Source organism: Centroberyx gerrardi, chromosome 3, assembly GCF_048128805.1.
Source record: "Centroberyx gerrardi isolate f3 chromosome 3, fCenGer3.hap1.cur.20231027, whole genome shotgun sequence".
NCBI lineage: Eukaryota > Metazoa > Chordata > Actinopteri > Beryciformes > Berycidae > Centroberyx > Centroberyx gerrardi.
The window spans coordinates 1618693-1638811 of NC_135999.1; the positions used below are offsets into that span (position 1 = coordinate 1618693).

At 41.4% G+C, this 20119-nt stretch overlaps 2 protein-coding genes across 2 annotated transcripts in view; one reads left to right on the plus strand and one right to left on the minus strand.

Moving 5' to 3' along the window:
- The window catches only part of LOC139923285 (ribonuclease inhibitor-like), a 32553-nt gene extending 29145 nt beyond the window's left edge, over positions 1-3408 (plus strand). The window contains exons 8-9 of the mRNA XM_078282767.1: positions 1164-1334; positions 1778-3408. Of these exons, the coding sequence (XP_078138893.1) occupies positions 1164-1334; positions 1778-1949 (343 nt within the window). The 3' untranslated portion in view covers positions 1950-3408. The remainder of the gene's footprint in view (positions 1-1163; positions 1335-1777) is intronic.
- traf5 (Tnf receptor-associated factor 5) lies at positions 3402-17183 on the minus strand. The gene is made up of 11 exons (XM_078282774.1): positions 17119-17183; positions 12789-13052; positions 12040-12106; positions 11425-11526; positions 10009-10173; positions 7353-7430; positions 6157-6231; positions 5921-6013; positions 5577-5717; positions 5041-5206; positions 3402-4742 (listed from the first exon to the last, which is right to left on the minus strand). Exons 2-11 carry the CDS (start codon positions 13046-13048, stop codon positions 4156-4158), a joined length of 1734 nt encoding a protein of 577 aa, XP_078138900.1. The 5' UTR covers positions 13049-13052; positions 17119-17183; the 3' UTR covers positions 3402-4155.
- Positions 17184-20119: the final 2936 nt, after the last annotated feature.

A 20119-nucleotide genomic window follows, 5' to 3' on the forward strand; every position in this document is an offset into this window, starting at 1 on the left:
CATACTTCCCTCCAGGTTTTGAAACAAGAAAGCCTCATCATGTTGATCTTGTTCAGCCAGTTTGAGCTTCTTTACCCATCAAAACATGTTTGCCAGTTACCTAGAAGAGGATTGCATTGAATATTTCCTGCTAAGCTGCTCCTTCAGTTAACAGTTTAATCAATTTTCAACAGATTCTGTTGTATTGTGTATGTGTCACTTTACTGACCTCTGGAGCAGCTGAGGAGGGAGAGGAGACGCATCATTTCAACCCATAGGAAAGATCTTTTCTTTATCTCTGGAGAAATCTGCAATCTCCGGGCGCTCAGAGTTGAAGATGTCGGGTGGATTCAACTTTAGCATCCTGTTCTTTCGTCCAGTATCTCCCCCTTTTACTTCTGACACCATGTCAAATGATAATGGTAATGAGTTCCATATTTTAACCCCCTGTACAGAGAAAGCTGTTTGTCCAAGGGAGGTTTTGCAATAAGGCAATTCCCCACAGCAGCACCCCTTGTTGTTGTGCCAGAGACCCAAAGAGATTTCACCATATCACAGAGAACCTGAGGAGCCAAAACTTAAAATGTTTAATTTCTGTGTGACAGGGCAATGGTGAAACCTAATTGGCTTCCTGTCAAGAATTTTTATTGTACGATTGTAAATCATTTTAAGAGATCTGATTACAGTAGGACTTGCTTGAGACCATGAAGTTACACAATAACTCAAGTATAAGAAAATCATTGAGTGCATATAGATATTTTCAGCATGAAATGGTAGACAGTTCCTAATCAGTCTAAATGTCTATAGATTTGCTTTTGCTACTCTGCTCACCATTTGTGTGTTTCTCAAATTGTAGATGGGAGTCTAACATCAAGCCAAGATATTTAACCTCAGAAGCCTGTTCAATCGATTGTCCATTGATTTTTAGATTTCATTTATTTACGTCATCTGGTGAGGAGCGTCTCCTGGACGTGAAGCATAATGACAGTTTTCTTAATGTTCAGTGTTGGACAAGAATGTTTGAGCCAGACTGCTACCGAGTCTAGATGTTCTGTCAATTGTGTGGAAACTGAGGTGGTCGTCCGGCCAGACACATATATGACAGTGTCTCTGCATACATCTGGAGACCTGCTTCTATTTTGATTATAATAAACAGAAATCTCACTCCTCCTGTCTCCTTCAAGGCTGAAATGCTGTTCGTTCACCAAGGGATGCAGCCGGTCTCTGACCCTCGCCCTCAGTTTCTCCTCTGCTCTTAAAGAGCTGGACCTGCGCTACAACAAGCTGGAGGACCAGGGGGTGGAGCTGCTCTCTCATTGGCTGAGGAGACCTCAGTGCAGACTAGAGATATTGAGGTGAGGCTTTCTAAATCTAACTTAAAAAACTTTACTCCTATACTATGGATCGGCCTCGTTCCGTCCGTCATGCACAATATCTCAGATGTCACTGATTGACTTTTGACAAAACTTTCAAATTTTCAAAATTACACTGATCGGCCATAGGGGGGCGCTACAACATTTGTTTACTGGTTACTGATTTGCCCAAGGAGTGCCTGCATCATTCATGGGGGACGACATGTTAACTTGTTCTCCATGGTTCCTGTGTCTTTCCCCATCAATTCTCTATCATTCATGATCATTCCAGGGAATTATTTGTTCAATCCAGCAGTTCATACTCATAGATTATTATCACTTTACTATCCATTACTGCATTTTCATATTTTTTCATAACTTCTGCACAACAATGGCTCAATAAAATGACTAATGGACTTATACACTTTATTATTCTTCTTTTGCAGGTTGTCATATTGTACAGAGAGCAGCTGTGGCTCTCTTGCCTCGGCTCTGAGGTCCAACCCACATCTGAGAGAGCTGGAGCTGAGCAGAAGTGATCCAGGAGAATCAGGTTTGAAGTTGCTGTCTGATTTGAAGAAGGATCCACAAAGCAAACTGCAGACACTGACCATCTGAGATCAGGCCATCCATCAATAGTATCTGAGTGACATCAGTGATTCTGATGATGATGATGACACTGTTCATCTTTAAAGCAGGCAAATAAACTGTAAAAGCGAATGTTTGTCAAACTAACAGCTTCAATGTTTTGTTCAGTAGCCCCGACCCTCTGGTCTTTATCAACGGTCACATCACCTTACTGTGGCTGTCTTTCCACTGGATTTTATTTCTGTAATCATCTACCGATGAAGCTCATTGTCTTTAGAACAAATGCTATACTGGAGAAAAAGAAGAAAGAAGAATATCTGAAAAACGTATTTCGTATTTCATGTCATTGTCAAAATATCAGACTGTCAGTAGGTGTGGAATATCCATAGAGTTGGAGGTTTTGTTTTAGTTTAAATATATAAATCATATGTACAGATGTGCATATCATTTAGGAGCAAGAAGGACATGAAGAAGGAAGGAGGTGATTTGGTCCAGTGCTTCAATGAAAGAGATCAAAAAATTACAAGTAGCTCAAAATAATTCGGCACGTTGTGCTTTACAGTGCTCTTACAGAACTAATGTAATAGACATGCATGAGAGTCTGAGTTGGCTAACTCTCAGTCAGAGATCCTCCTATGCTTTGTTAAACTTAGTTAGAAATGTAATCGTGACACGATCACCAAAGATATTATATGAAAGGTTATTCTCTCAGTTTGCTCAACACAATTATCAAACAAGAAGAAGGTTCATGCTACCTAAAGCGAAAACAAGTGTGATACAGAAAACTGTCATGTACAGAGCCATGCTCAGGTGGAATTCATTGCCAGTGCATATTGTTCAAGAGAATATTAAAGATCGTTCAAAATTTGGTTAAAACAGTATCTCCAAATACTTCAGGAACCATCATTGAATTGTGTGTGAGTAAACTAGGAAAAAATGGTGTAGGAAATAAAATGTATACCTGAGTGAAAGTAGAAATCCCCTTGGCAGAGAATGAGAAATGTATTTTAATACCCTATTTCCTTGGAATTACATGCGTGAAAGCACAGGATGGATAAATATATAATTTAATAAGGTAATTCAGACAAGGATTTACAAGTTTGCTATTATTCTTGAGGAATTGTGATTGATTTATAATTTTTGTGTTTGGCTTGATGTCTGGATGACAATATTGTTTCTGTATGTACTTTGCTGTTTTGTTTGTTGTGTTTATGTGGTTATAGTGTGTATAAGTGTATATGACTGTATGTGTGGTGGACCCCAGGAAGAATAGCCAATGCTTATGCTGGTGCTAATGGGGATCCTAATAACGAAAGAAAGAAAGAAAAGAAAGGACAAAATAGGACATGAGAGCTTTTAACAATGTAAGGTTGGCAAAAGAAATAGAACTGAAGAAATCACTTTTAATTGTATTTTGATTTTATGTATGAAATGAAGACCTTGTACCTTTTTGATAATAAAAACCCCTGAGTTGTCTCTTTTACAGAAAGAGTGAGTGAATTGTTCTTTTTGTAAAGTTGATCAAATTACGTACACTAGTAAACAGACACAAAGCATGATGGAAGCTAACATGAACTCCAGTGTGTGGTCATTTTTCTCTCTTCTGGCCTGAACCTGGCCAAGCCAAAGGGTCGATCACATGGTAAACCCTAACCAACCCTAACCTGACAGTAGACTGTCTTCAGAGTCCAGATTGGTGTGGACCTAAGCACAGTTTGGGCCGGATCTGCTTCAAACAGTATTCACAAATATTTGTTATGGTTTGTTTCAGATTTCAGATGTGTGGGGTTTGCAACATGGGACAGCACAATGCAGAGAGCAATAAAGTTTAGACAATCAGGAAAGTATCTGAAAGTCAATTTGGCACAATTTTCTGTGATTGATAACCTTTCAGGTGCTATGTAAATTGTCTATGTAAATGCAAACTCCACACATCTGATACTACAGGCAGGTTAAAACAAACGCTAAGAATTAGCTGCAACTACAATTTGACCCAAGTCTTGTCTGGACAATAGATGAGCTTCTTGAGGCTAAAGGCCCATAATCTTCCTACTGTCCAGTAGTACAGTACAGTATCACAGTGGCTGCTACATAAAGATATTAAAATATCTTGACACTTCCTGACCCTTCCTCCATCTTAATCCACTAAAAGAGAAAGTTTCTACCTGCTCCTGTCAGGCAGAGCTCCATCCAACGTTCCCAGAACTGATACTGAAGCAGAGGAAAGAAAAACCTCCTAGAGGTCCCCTAAACCTGCCATATCCACTTTAACTTTAACAAAGAGTGTGTCATCTTTGACATAGACAGCGTTTTGGGGGGTTTCTAGCTGGGAAAGGGGAATGAAGCAAGAGAATCCAGAGGCAACGTTGCTAACGGACTCCGTGGCGGGCTGTTGGAAGCTGTTAGATTTTGGGTCGGGTCTGAAGCTGAAGGTCCGGTGGTTGGCAGCGCCGCTTTGGTCCAGAACAGACAGAGATACAGTCTGTCTGAAGGGCCAAGGCAGCAGGGGGTCGAAGTCTCCCGGCATCAGAACGATGTAAAGGGACAGGTGACTCTCTCTTCCCTCCCCATCCCCATTCAGGTAGACCTTGGCCGCCATTTTGTAGCCACAGCGTCCAGTGTGGAATGGCACGCTGCTCAGACAAGGCTGCTGACCTTTGGCCTCAGCTTCCTTCCTTTTCCAGAAGTCCTGGATTTTCCAGATCAGTTTGCCATCATAGGAGGTGGCCTCCAGTTCCTGGAGGTGCTCCTTGTTACGATTGAGTTGAGTGTCGTGAAGATCCAGGAGACCTGATTGACGTTTGAAATTCTCTTCCAAAGCTCCTGGAAGAAAACCAAACCAATGGCATTTGACTTTGGTTGAGTGATGCAGCATTTACTGGAAATGTTCTACTGGTCTTCTCTAAAGTTCTCACACATTACAAAAGGCACAAGCTAGCCAGCCAACAAGCCCAAATAATATGCTGCCTCACTGCACCCCATCAGTATCCACTAGCATTTACTGCTCATGTTGTCCAGAAGAAAGAGATACAGAGTCATTACATTACGTCATTTAGCAGACGCTTTTGTCCAAAGCTGTGTTTTGGGGTTTCAGCTGTGTGTTAAAAGCAGAGGAAATTACCCAGGTGGTCTCTGAGGGCTTCGGCTGCTGAAACTTGCTGGATCACAGCGTCCAGGGAGCTTCTCAGTTGGTCCAGGTCCTCCAGACCAGGTCCAAATCCCTGTGACACCTCCTGGACCTCAAGCTGGACCCTGGAGAGGAGGTCCTTCTGCCTGGTCAGAGACCTCTGATCATACAAACACACAAAAACACACAGACAGGTTCAAATGATAAGGACAAAGGTAGTCTACCACTCCAACCAATCTTTGGTGTATCTGTACAGATGTCACCAAGACAAATTCTTGTACATTTACTGTAATTTGTGAACAGAGTGATGCTGATTCTGAACTTGGAGACAAAAAAAACCATTGTAGCTATGTAAGCTAAGTATCATGCAAACATTTGGTTGGTTTCATGAATGACAGAGAAGTGAAGGGAAAGACAGAACGATCTTGGATGATCAGGAAGTGAAGGGAAAGAGAATGATTGTGGATGATACAGTGAAAGCAAAGAACAAATGGAGGGTGAAAGGCAGATAAATTAAAACCTGCATCAACCTGAGCTGTAGAAACAATTTGTTCATGCCTGCTGCTTTGTTGAACCAGTGGTCTGACCTCCCGCTCCAGACCACCGACCAGGAAACTCTCTTCCTGGATCTCCTGCTGCCTCAGCAGCACCTCCTCCTGGAGGGCCTCCATCTAACGGGAGAGAATGGGCCCTTTGGTCTGAAACAATATCCTCTTGGCTTCTCAGGTCATTGTAATAATAGTTGTTTTTAAAGTACTTAGCTGGCTTGGAATCCATCAGCCATACTTATGTTTTTATGCAGATGAGACTCCAATTCACATTCATGAAATGTGTTGGGAATCAGAAGAAAACAAGGTCAATTGATGTGAAATACCTGTTTTTCCAGCTTGGTATTGCTCCTCAGAACCAGAAGCATGTGCTGGTTGACAGTGGCGTCTTCATGGAGCTTTACTTTGGCTCTCTTATCCTGCTCAACACAATATGTTTCCTTGTACATAATCATCATTCATCTTCAAAGCAACACATTGGGATTTTCTAACAACTAATAATCTGTTATTATCTACAGTACAGAAAGTTCTACAAGCCAATCATAGATGCTGTTGAACTCACCTGTACAGAGCAGCCATACTTCTTATAAAAACAGTCTATCTGCACCTCAGGACACAAGTTGCTGTGGTCTGTCAGCTGGGAGAAAATGGAGATGTTATGTTCTGTCATGTTCACACAAGGGGGAAATTCACCCTAAAGCAGAATTCACATCTTCTTCCTGTCATCTTGGACGGATTATTCAGCATCTGTGAACATGAACAAGTCTCCCTCAAAGCATGACAACCAGGACTGGGATCTGTCTTTTACTGCTGGACCCAGTACCAGTACCCAGGGTGGGACACCAGTGTTTCCCATGTAATGTTATTACCTTGGTGCCCCCCCCAAGATACCAGCTCCCGTGCCCAGGTTTCACGTTTACCTGTGTGGTCAACACGATGGTCAAACTCGGTTGTCGTTCTAATGGACACAAGATTAAGCTTGCTCCAGTCTGACTTGCAAGCTGCACCACAGCCAATGGTTTTGCAAGACACATGTAGAATATTTATCAGGGGTGGATGTAGTCAAACAACCTGGAACATGCTCAGTGTCTTCACGTAGCGAAACACCGCACATCCGTGTGTAGCATTTCAGCACAGGAGTTTGTTTTAGATACTCATTACAGCTTCAATAAGCTAAACTCTAATGTACAGCAAACATCATTGATTAGGCTATTTGTTTCAGCTAAAGCAATGGTAGTTTTGCCAGGATGTTATTTTGGTTACACTCTGGTTATTCTGGTTTTCTTCTCTGAGTACGAGTACCCAGGCCGGGCTACAGTGCCAGTACCCAAGGTTGGGACACTAGGACAGTGTCCAGGGCAATGTGGGTTCATCTCTCAGTTCAGATGTTGGCACAACTATGAAAGAAATCCTGTTAGTGTAAAAGCTCATCTTTATTAGTAGCAGTATTAGTTATTAGTCCACAGATTCAGCATCCCATCAGAAGTCAGAAAGTGTCTCTTACTGACATTAGAGTCTTTGTTAGAGTCTTCTACTTTCTCTGCTTTCTGTCTTTGGGACAATTTGTCACATTTAGAAACACTGACTGCACTGTCCAGGATGATGTGAATAACACAGTAAACCTGTCTTTAATTCCCTTCAAAAACAAATATACTGCAGTATATACAGTATGTAAGTCCTCCTGGTAACATATGACCCTGTGCTGTTACTGATCCCTTCATTTTGCTGATGGAATATGAACTAAATCGGAAGACTCACCATGCATCTTCGAACCTTCTGGGAGCATCTGTTGGGGCAGTCCACCTCCACCTCTGGACAGGAGCTCTGCTCATGATCCTACAGACAACAACATTACCACTCAGTGCCTTCAAAGCAATACCAGCACTGAACATTATAACACACAGAGATCTTAAAGATTTGTCAGCTGTGATCACTCAAGGCACGAGTTGATTAAAGGTGGTTATGAGAACTTCATATGTCTGCTAGAGAAATTATCGTCAGAAAATGTTGGATAACGAGACTTTGCGGAGCCAGAGGTCGGCACGTCTGGTTTGTTTTTCTGTCCAGGTAGAAACAAGTTTCCTTTGTCAGTGTGGCTACACTAACGATAACAATAAGAGAAAACTTTGACTTAAGACTTACTTCAGTTCTATCAGAAGTTTGCTCTCGACATCATGATGATGAAGCCTTTCAGCTTCTTAGTTTTAAGACTCTGCTCAAAAACAGGGATAACAGCGTGTTTACCAACAGGCTTTGGTAAAAGTAGGACAATACACAGGTGAGCACCAGCATCAGGCTCCGCTGTAGCAGAATTTTATTGGTTTGAAGCATGAATGCGTCTCCACCCTTTTCTAACCAACTGTTCTGCTTGTTCTCCAGGGCTGCAGTCAAGTTGTCTTTTTTGCTTAGGAAGGTTCCTAACTGAGTGAAATGACCCGGAAGTATCTAAGTGGCAGCCATGATAAGAGCTGTTCGAATTCTCTACATGCTAAGGAAAGGTGCTTCAATGCTTCCTTACTTAGCTCCTTTTGTATAGGATACACTGGACCAAGGGCGTAACTTTGGTTTGAGAAGCACACAATAAAATGGGGAGTCTGGGGGTACTCCCCCAGAAAAAAAAATAGCGATTTGAATCCCATTTCCTGCATTTCTACATACATTTAGGGACTATGGTAACCAATACAAAATCCAGGAAATAATTAAGTTGATCATTATGCTAAATTCTGGCAGAATAGTACTAAATATGCATAAGAAAAACTGTCTTACTTTCTGTATTGTTTAACCCACAACTTTACTGAACTTCACATGTAGAGTTATTCAATTATGGATAAATATATATTTTGAAGAATAGGACTGACAGATCTATGGTACATTATTGTGGCACTATCGATAGATAATGTGTCATTTGCAACTTCAATCACAACATACAACATATACAAAATGTATCAAAGCATATGAAACTTTTTTTTAGAAGTTTTTTTAGAAGTCACACACTGTCAATACTATACTATACTGCTCAGAAAGTCGCTAGAAGTCGCCGGATGATGTCATGCGATCATTTGCATATCAATATATAATGCTGCACTTATGCACGCCGCGGCGTAGCCCGTTTTAATGTAAGTGCTGACTCCGCCCACCCGGGCTAGTTTCGGCGTACGCCGGTAGCAATTACAAGTGGACCCTATCCGTCCCACAATTCCTTGCGGAAGCAACATTTAAAGCGACGCACCATTCGGCCGTTCACGAAAACAAACGATCATGAGCGACAAGGGACGCAGATCATCATGCAAGTTACCGTTGCTTATTAAGCATTTTCCATCTTATGCCATAACTTGCTAATATGCTTATATGTTTTGAACTGTCAACAACATGTTAAACCCATAGAGGCGAACTATGAACGTTACACTGCTGTCGTAAAATGATCAAAGTGAAGTTAACGTTGTAGCGTAACCTATGCTCAGTTTGCATCAGTTATTTCTTCATTCTGAGCGTCGTTGTATTGCCAGCCTTTAGGAATATCATTAATTAATTTTACTTCAGTCACAGATGCTGAAACCCTTGCCTTAATAAAGGCCTGAATCAGCCATAACAACTTCAAAGCACAATCAAGTCATTCAAGGTGTTTACTGAGTTGTGTGGTGGTTCTTAAGATATTATATGCATAGGCTTATAATCGGATCATAATCAGCATATTAACCATAACACAGAAGTCTGTCTTTGAAGAAAAAGGGATATGAGACGTTTTTAGCCAGATGATGTTTTTAATTCAACATGTTTGAAACTTAAGAATGATGATATGTACAGTAGTAGATCTGTAGGCCTAACATGTTATGCCTATCTTGCATGAATTTAACAATTATTTTCATACAATCATACTAATTGGGATTCATGTCGATAAATATGAGTGGACAGGAGGGTGAGCGTGAGCAACCATTCTCAATGTGACAACCATTTGGTTTCACTTTTGTGACTGGTAGCCTATATTCCTTTTTTATTTCAATTCCAACCTTGGTGATGAAGCAATATTTTTTAGTTTCACACGGCAGACCCACGTCATTAACATCCGCCGTCGCATAATTACGTGCAGTCGGATTCTCTTAGCAATGCTATATCCTAAATCCTTATGAATTCTCCTTCACATCTTTCCTTGACCTCACGACGTTTTCCAACGAGGTCGAGGAAAAGTGGTTAGGAACAGGAGTTAGGACGTATTTTTTTTGACTATTCGACCGCAGCCCAGATCTCCATGAGCTTGAGACGGAGGTGTGGCTTCGCGAGATCATGAGGTCGATCTAAATTCGAACAGTTACCTCTCACTGACATTTGGGGCCGCCACTGTGCAAAGTTGCCTAGTTCAGTTTAATAGTATGACTCATTAGACCCACCCTCTGCCACCCTGGCTGGGTGACTTTACCTTGATGAGGCTCAGCTGGTAAGGCTGTCTGCAGTGTGGGCAGGGCTCGATGCGGTGGGGACAGGAGGCGGTCAGGTGTTCCCGCAGGTGTCTTCGCTGCAGCGACACCCTGCAGCCTGGGTTAGAGCACTGCAGCCGCTCATACTGGCATGACCTCAGATGCTCCTGCAGATGAAATGATAAAAGATGGAAAGATAAACTTATTACTGATGTTGAGTAGAAAACACGTATCTCCCAGTGCATCTTTGAATATCTGCAATGGGTTGTGAAAGGGTTTCATAAGACCAGCGGTCACCCATAGAAGGTCCTGGAATCCTTCACAAGTAAAAACATGAAAATCAGTGATATTGGGAGTGTGATATGTTGACATGCTCAGTATTATCCTTTCTGCTGTGTTCCACACCTGTTCTAAGGTAGAAATCTGGAGATGTCATTAATTTTGCCTGATAAGCTGATATTTAACCCTTTGTGGCACAGATCTGATCTTCTGATCTTCTCCTGCCAGTGTACACAGAGATAAATCAGACTGCATGTGGTTAGGGTTTTAAAATCATCGCCACAGGTCATGTACACACTGCAGCTAAATACAGTTGTCACTCCTCATTTCAGTGCTTAATAAGTTCACACACAGCATCCATTCGTCAGTGGTCATGCTGCCCAGTAAATCAAAGTTTACTTTAAAAAAATTATTGCAAAGACATATTACAATTCCGATCATCAGTGTAAGGCTACCTGGCAGAAAAGTAACTACACCTAACTGTAGGCTAAATGTTATGCTGTTGCCATCGAAGTGGAATTTTTATCAATGGCGGAGTGATATTCACTTGAGCACAGCTAGGTGTGCTGGTACGCTGATTTGAAGCAGAACGCTTACTTGACCAATCAGATTGCGCGGTCAGAACTACCTGCTGTATAATACTTGTTACGTTACATAACGTCGTCATTGTTCATTTGAAAAACAAGGCAGAGCGGGAGAGAAAGTTATTGATGAGTATTTGGCCGGAGAAGGACATCCAAAAAAACCTAAATGGTACAAAAAGCAACCAGCAGATGTTCCAAGTTTATCTCTGAACAGCTGTTTGCCACAGACAGCATGCCACTTAAAAGTACCAAGTTCCTAAGAAGAAAGAGAATACAACGCCGCTGTCGGTTTATCAAAACTTGATGGATGATTTGACTCCTCCGGTTACCGGTGTCGTCAAGAGAACTGAAAACACTTTCTAACCCGGCAGCGGCCATATTGGATTGAAGCATAAACGTTGCATTGTGTGCGTACAACGAGCGACTTAAATTGTCCGTACATACACAGCGTAGTCACTCTGCTCTAATGTGGACCGGACATAACGACATCCACTCTCATTCAGAAATACGGTCTTCACTCCCAACACCTGTCGGTGTGGGCGTGGCCAGGTCTACCTGTAGACGGTGTAGTGTCACTACAGAGGCGCAGGCTGGAGAGTTGGTGCAGTACACTTCCAAACTGGATATTTCTCGCTTGCAGCAATTGTCCTGGAAAACCTGCAGGAAAAAAACATCAATACTCTCAATTATTATCGTTTTAAACGTTTCAGTAGTGAAGAATAAAAAGCACCATGTGACACTGATGTCTTCTCAAAGTAAATGTGAAGCGTCAGCAGTAAGTAATCTTGACGACGTTTTCATCGTTCTTCTGCAAATATCTTTCAACTGTCTCATCTGCGTTACAGGACAATTCCAGCATGATTGGATTTTTTGCAGTTTGAAATGGTGACTGGAAGTTTCCAGCCTGATATTAAGGTCCTGACGCAGATTGTTGCTTCTCATTCATAGTGATGGATTTCCTTTACTGACTGAATTAGTCTCCAGTTGTTTTTCTATGCTGGAATTGAATGGGAGTGAATGAGCCTGAGAGGTTTGGCAAAACTTTAATTTAAAAATATCTTTAATCATGGTGCATGTAAATAAAATCTGTCAGAATTAACATTAAAAGGATGGAAAACATAAAAATGAGCCAAAAAAAAAAGTAGTAGTTTGTGCGTCTCTGTGTCTGACCTCGGCCGGCCTGATCAGCGCTCCGTCAACAGGACAGACCGAGCGGGACGGGGACGGAGACGGGGACGGGGACGGGGACGGGGACGGGGACGGGGACGGGGACGGGGACGGGGACGCCTCCTCCCTGAAACAGAGAGCAGAGCTACATCACTTTCTGTCAACTTTTACTACTTTAAAATGCATCATAATTTTCATAAATTTCCCATAATGCTCTCCACAGTGCTGTTTGTCCCATGTAAGAATCCTCATCACTCTAACTCTGCATTTAGATGTGTTTTAAGGTGGACTTGGTAAGTATGGGGTATGGTTTAAAACATGTTTCAGTGCAAACATGTTTTAAGGTGGAATGGCTAAGAGTTCAGTGTGTTTTAAGGTGGATTTTGTCAGTGCAACTTGTGTTTTAAGGTGGACTGCATTAGTGTGAGTGTATTTTAAGGTGGACTAGTTCAAGGTGAGTGTGTTATAAGGTGGGCTGGTTCAGTGTGAGTGTCTTTTAAGGTGGACTGGTTCAGTGTGAGTGTCTTTTAAGGTGGACTGGTTCGGTGTGAGTGTCTTTTAAGGTGGATTGTGTTTTAAGGTGGACTGGCTCAGCGTGAGTGTCTTAAGGTGGACTGGCTCAGTGTGAGTGTGTTTTAAGGTGGACTGTGTTTTAAGGTGGACCGCATTAGTGTGAGTGTGTTTTAAGGTGGACTGGTTCAGTGTGAGTGTGTTTTAAGGTGGTTTGTGTCTTAAGGTGGACTGGCTCCTACAGCAGGCCCTGCAGACAGTGGAGGCAGTAGATGTGTCCGCAGGAGTTCTGCTGGGGGTTGAGCACGACTCCTCCGCAGATCGGACACACAAACTCCTCCTTCAGCTTCAACACGAACTTCAAGGAGTGCTGGATGGAGACCAGCTCCGACTCCCAGGAGCTCGTGGGGCCCGACCTCCTCCTGGACTCCTCAGACCTCCTGGACTCCTCGGACCTGCTGGACTCCTCAGACCCTCCCACCTTCATATCTGCTGTGGCCATGAGCCTGGAGGAGGTGAGGCCGAACACATCGTACAGTGGATTTAAAGGACAATTCCAGCGTCATTTGAGTTTTTCAACTTTGTAAAAAGCAAAGTTTGTCAACTGGCTCTACTGAGGTGGTTCTCTCTAGAGCTTAAAGGAATAGTTTGGTATTTTGAACCCTGGGCCCAAATAACAAATAACTGGAATTGAATGGGAGTGAATGAGCCTGAGAGGTTTGGCAAAACTTTAATTTAAAAATATCTTTAATCATGGTGCATGTAAATAAAATCTGTCAGAATTAACATTAAAAGGATGGAAAACATAAAAATGAGCCAAAAAAAAAAGTAGTAGTTTGTGCGTCTCTGTGTCTGACCTCGGCCGGCCTGATCAGCGCTCCGTCAACAGGACAGACCGAGCGGGACGGGGACGGGGACGGGGACGGGGACGGGGACGGGGACGGGGACGGGGACGGGGACGGGGACGGACACATAGTACAGTGGATTTAAAGGACAATTCCAGCGTCATTTGAGTTTTTCAACTTTGTAAAAAGCAAAGTTTGTCAACTGGCTCTACTGAGGTGGTTCTCTCTAGAGCTTAAAGGAATAGTTTGGTATTTTGAACCCTGGGCCCAAATAACATGTTTTCCATCATGATCCCTATTAGTAGAAACCAGAACTTCTCTAGCCGCCTGCTCCGCCCGTCCGGTACCACCGGGCGGCCCCTCCCACTCTTTTTTTTTTTTTATTACTTTTTATTTAATAGGCTACATTTCATCCATGCCTGTACTTTGGTCAAGTCAGGCTGGTTTACCATGCGTATAATAAAACAAAGACAAAGAATCAGAGGTGGGGGTCACATGACTTGACTCGAGTCAGACTTGAGACTTGCTTGACTAACATTGATAAAAGACTCGACTTGGCTTTGACTTGGTATTCATGACTTGAGACTTGATTTAGACTTGAGACAGATGACTCGAAAGGACTTGACTTTTTTTTTTTATTAAATATTTGCATTTTTCTAGATATTGAGAAGTTACGTTTTGTTTTTGAAACATGATTGGGTGACTTTTAGTGCAGCGGGTGCAACCCAGACTTAAAAGACCGCGTCTAGCAGGACCTAGAAAACCCTAACCCACAGGATGGAGCTGAAATGTTGAAAAGGATTCTCCATTCCTGCGCTGGTTTTCTCTCGAGTCTTATATTACCAGACCGTTTCTGATTCAGACAAGACAGCTTATGAATTGACAGCTTTTCAAGACAGAGCTTCATCATTCTGTTCGCGGTCCCTCACTAGTTGGAGCCTTTTAATCAGAATAGCAGCCCAATCAGAATAAAAATGCCTCATATAAACGCCTCAATCAGAATAAACTGGCCGATCCGAATGAAATTTCATTCCGTTTGAGAGGGGTGGTTTAACCCTTTCATAATCCGGTCGATGGATACAATTTCGTCATGTAAACACTCATTCCGATCACTTTCCTTATCTCGCCTCTTTCTGCACATGCTCGCGCATTTAACGTAAGTCACGTCAATTACGTTACCCTTTTTTTCCGGGAGGATTGGAATGGATGTGCTTGTTATTAACCCCGGGGCGCTCGGGCTTGATGTGGGCGGTGCAGCCCGTTTTTATATCAAGTCCTGACTCCGCCTCTCCGGGCCAGTTTCGGTTTACAGCGGTAAAAATTACAAATGGACCCAATCATTGCGGGGGGCAAAACAAAACGTCTTTTTCTGACACTTAGGGAGTCGTATGTTGTGATAAAACTGTTGCTTCATCAGAAAGAACAGCAGTAAAGAAATAACCGACGCAGGTCCATCTTTTAAAAACGTAAGCCCGTGTTAGAGTGCTGGATTCGGTGTTTTGCGCATGTCAGAAACTTTTATTCTGATTACATACTGTGGAGCGTGTAAACGCACATCTTAATGCGATCGTTATATTTAGTACAGTAGTTATATTTACTCATGTAAACACTTGTGTGGCAATCTTCCTCTGGAATGATTTCATTCAGAATTAAAAAAAAATGTCTCATGTAACCGCAGAATGGTTTCTCCCTCTCTCTAATCAGCTGTGTGACAAATGCAATCCTGCGAGATCAGGCAAACCAGATGGTATTTTTCCTTGATGAGGATTAAAATTTCAGTGTTCTAAATTAATGGATGTATTAGTCTATCAATCCACAGCAGAAAATAGTAATCAGATAGAATAGGCTACTACCGTATGTTTCATTTTCGCACAATTTGAACAATTGCCTATACAGTAGGTACTCGCGTGTGCCGCATATAAATACAAAGTGGGAAACTGTTGCGGGTATAATAATCTATTTCAACATTCAAAGGGTCTTAGATAAAGATTTCAAAACTGCCATGATCATCCAGACATGCTACTCGCCCTCCACACCTAATATCAGTCATTTCAACTCTCTATTTTAACATCACTCACTGTCCTCTATGTTGAAAACTGTCAATGGAAGGCCTAATTAAAGGAAAAATGACAAAATGCTTACAGATGAAATAGCATACCAATATTATATGCTATCATATATGTCTGTTTTAATGTAATAAGTGATTTTAAAATGTCAGTAGTGTAACCTAATGTAACCAGAGCAGCCTATATTTTTAGGAAGGAGGTTGAAAAGAAAAACATACCTGCAGCTCACAAAGGTAGCAAAGTGATTGGTGGACACACACTATATTACAGTCATATTCCCATTAAGTTAGTGAAGACCAACAGAAACAGAAACGACTACCAGACATTTACAGTATCTATACCAATTGGTCCCATCATCATGTTTTGTCTGAGAAAACAATCTATTTCATTTTATCAACAAAACTATTTTGTTAAATATTTTTTGCCCAAACTAATATAAAAGTAGTACTGATCATTTTTTTAACAACATGTATTTTGCACTCAGAGTATTGATACGTATTGGTATCGATAAGCAGTATCAATAGTGGGATTGGTATTAATAAAATCCTAACTACCCATCCCTAGAGACAGGTGCAGTTTTCTCATCACATGGCTCACTGTACCCTTTCTCTCTTGTTTTAAGCTCTTCTTTCATGGTGGCTTGACTTGACTTGCTTGAGTCTAAACACAGTGACTTGGGACTTGCTTGAGACTTGAAGGTTAAGACTTGAGACTTGCTTGTGACTTGCACGTGTGACTTACTCCCACCTCTGCTAATTACAGTAATTACATGTCTAATTACAAACTACACGTTCCACTCAGCAGACTGACACTCAGGTTGTGTAAAGTCAGCTGTCAGTATGAAAGCACACATTCAGCAGTTAGAGGATATTTATTTTATTTGGACCTGACAGTTAAAACACTATCATGCTTTGAATTGAATTGTCTTTCCTGTTGTATTTTATCTGTTTATTTAATTACCTTTTTTTATGTAGCACAACGTATTAATGTAGCCTATTATTATTATTATTACAATTCGAATTATTATTATAAAAAAGCCTAAACGCTAAACTGAAAACCCCAACGAACCAGCCAGTCAAAGCTAAAGTTACAAAAATGTAATAATGAAAGTAAAAACTAAAGGAAGTCAGATTCTAACCCCGCGCGCTCGACCGTTTGAAATGTCAATGCCGGGTGCACGTGCTAGACACACACACACACACACACACACACACACACGCACACATTCACACACACATACATCGCCTACATACCAAGACCGTTAGAAACTGCACAGTCCGGTATGAAGCCTGCCAATAATTAATTATTCATTATCATTATTATCAGCTTGTATTAAAATAAGTGAAAGTATTGTGATGAAAGTAAAATACTGAAGTGTTAAAGTGGCTGAGCTGGTTCCTGTCGGACGGGGAATCCCCTCTGCTGCTTCTTTCACCAAAACTGAACAACCGGACTGATCAGGTTTCCTGCTTTTAACATCAAATCAATAATAAAAAAACAACAACATTTGACACTTTCCACAGTTTGATTCAGTTTCACGCGCCTGGTGGAAAAATCCGCATCTGCTGCCGCGCGCCGCTTTACTTTCGGTTTCCACACCAACAGATAAACATATGAACTGAGCTGTAACACACGGTGAGCAGCTTTAATGGATTTCTTACCGTTTCCAGACTGAAATCCCCCCGGTTCCCCTCTGACAGCAGATCCGTCTGTCACACAGACAGTATTGATGATCCGGTATCGATCATCTGATGTCGCGCGCAGCAGCAGAGGAAACTCCCTCCAGGAAGTGATGAACATCCAACCTGCTGCTGCTGCTCACACCGAGCAAATAAAGTCAAACCAAACCAAATAAAAAGGAGGGTAAACTAATTAAATCTATCTATTATTCACTGATATTCATTACACTACGAAACCAAATCCCTTAATTGTATCCCTGAAATGTCCTTAATTTCTCATTACATAAACATGAATTATCCATTAAAAATAACAGCTTTAATAAAGTAAGGTTAGTATCATGAGTTTATAAGGGATTTATTCATGGGTTGGTTTGTGGAGATACTAGAAAATAAGGTATTTTTCATGCCTTTTGTGCAGGTTTACAGGGTTATTAATAATTAATTAAATTAAATTGAAATTAATTAACAATTCATAATTGTGTGTTTGTTTTTGTTAATTAAGTTTAAGCGTTACTGGTTCGTCGAGTATGGGAAGCCCTGTTATCATTATTAGGCTTCTTCTAATTTTTTTTTTTTTTTTTCTCCTGTGTTTCAGTGGAGAGTTTTAGTGTCCCATGATGGTCTTTATGTTTCAGAGGTTTTCCACCCTGACAAGAAGAAAACTGAATATTTGTAATTTTTTTTGAATGAAAAATGTCAAATTTAAAGACATTGAATATCCACCTAAAATATCATTGATCAGCAGCTTCAATCCAAAAAATATCGGCATCAGCCTTCATAAACTCATACTGGTCGAACCCTGATGTTTATGAGTGGAAAACAGTAAACAGACACATTGGTATTTTTTCTGTTTGAGAAAGAGACAAAAAGAGGCTCGACAGACGGTTTACTGTAAAACTGTAATCTGCCATCTCTTCCACTGAAGAAGGAAAACAGTCAGACAGTAAAAATGTTTTTGACAACAACAGCCGACACATTAGTGATGATTCAGCAGCTTCATCTCACATCGATGCTTCACATGTTCTACTGAAATTCAACGGTTTCTATCTACAGTATGATTCTTCCAGTTACATTTAATGCCATGATGCGCTGTCACACGTGTTTTGTCCTAAAAGCATTAAGAGCACTTCCACAATGATTTATACACCGAGTCCAGACTGTAGCACCAGGTAGAAGAAGAATAAATAACAGAGAAGACAAGACGGCACATGTGAAGGTTCGAGTCCAGATGGAAACCAAAGGAAGCGACACCGACTCTCAAATCGAACCAAACCATGGGACTTTTAAAGGACTGGAGGGAAGATTTCTCATCTGACAGAATGAATCCTTAGTGTTTTGGAAAAGCATCAAACCAACTTTAATACTTTGTGATGAAGTTAGAGTATTCTGTTAGCTGATCAGAGGACAGTTAGTCTGGTTAATGAGGCTGATCCGACAGATTAGCAGGTTTCAAATGATTCAAGTCAATACCAAACTGTAACGGTAACATCTAAGCTACTGTACACAACACCGACCCCTTCACCTCCATCTGACACAGAGACACGTCTGTCAGAGGGGTTGGAGAGGTTACCGCGGGTTACCGAGGACGCGCCGCCATGTTGGAAGAGCGACAACAAAACGTTTGACCTCGGCTGTGGTGAAGAAGCAACATGTTTTCCTCCTGGACCGGGATCCAGTCCCACCAGAACCTCCTCCGCCTTCATGCTGGAGCGATTACCAAAAACCACTCGCTCCTCTTTTACAAAAATAAACAAATATCTCTATTTCTGTGCGGTGGTATGGTTTTCAACTTAAAATAATCTATAATAATCTTTATTTATACAGAATTTTGCAAAACACAAAGTACATCAAAAAGGAGTAAAAAAACATCAACGGCAAAAGCAATGAAACATTAAGAAATAAGCAAGGGAAGAAACAACAGTCAACCATAAAGCAAAGGTCAAAGACAATTAACGAAATATAACACAAAAAAAAAATCTATAAAAAAATAGTTTTAAGAAGCAATTTTAAAGATGATACAGATTCAAGTTTCTTCCTACTGGCTTTACATCGGCAGACGGATTACTTAATTTATGCTGAATCAATTCAGTAGAGTCGGGTGTGAAAGACATCGTTTCTGATTTGGATTTAGTCGTAGAAAATGATGCAACATCCAGCGTTTTATATCTACAAGGCAGTTTATGTGACTAGATTACTGCTGTTAATGGGCTTTATAGGCAGGTACAGCTGTTAGTCAATTTTATTGCAGATATGTCCAAGTGGAAGCATATGAATGGAGAATGCGATGGGGCCCAGGCTGGAACCCTGCGGGACGCCACATGTAGGATGCAGCTAGCTCGGTGACTGAAAAGGTTCAGCTGGATGGAGAGGCAGGAAAACTCAAGTTGTAAAAGGGAAGAGAAGATAATGTTACAGAATACCAAGCATCACACCGCACAGAAAATGGATATCTTCTATTCTTTGGTCAGGGAGGAAAAGGCGATACGTTTATAATCTTTAGTTTTGTTGTTTCTCCTCCAACATGGTGGCATCGGCCTCGTAACCCCCGGTTACCGGTCTCCACACGTCCTGCGACCGGGCCTCTGTTACACTCGAGACTTTTAGTAACGTCATAACTCATCTGAAAAATAACATGATTTAGAAACCAGGTGCCAATCAACCATCAGTTATGCTGCATTTACGTCCTGTGGGAAAGACGGAAGATACAAGCTTCCTCCCCGGAAATACTGTTCAGCTTCACTTTCAGCCGGGAGAAAATACCTCAAGTCATCTTGTGATCACAGCTCTTAAACTGTCACGGCAGGACAAAACCACTGGCTGGATTTTTGATTTGTAGTCGACTTTACAACGTTTAGTTTGCTGTAAAACATTAAGTCAAATGTTTCATCGCTAAGTTCATGTGTGTTAAGTGAGAAAAAGCTGATCAGGAGCCAACGAAGACTACAGAAAACTACAAACTTGACGGCTTCAAACCAGTCTGAAC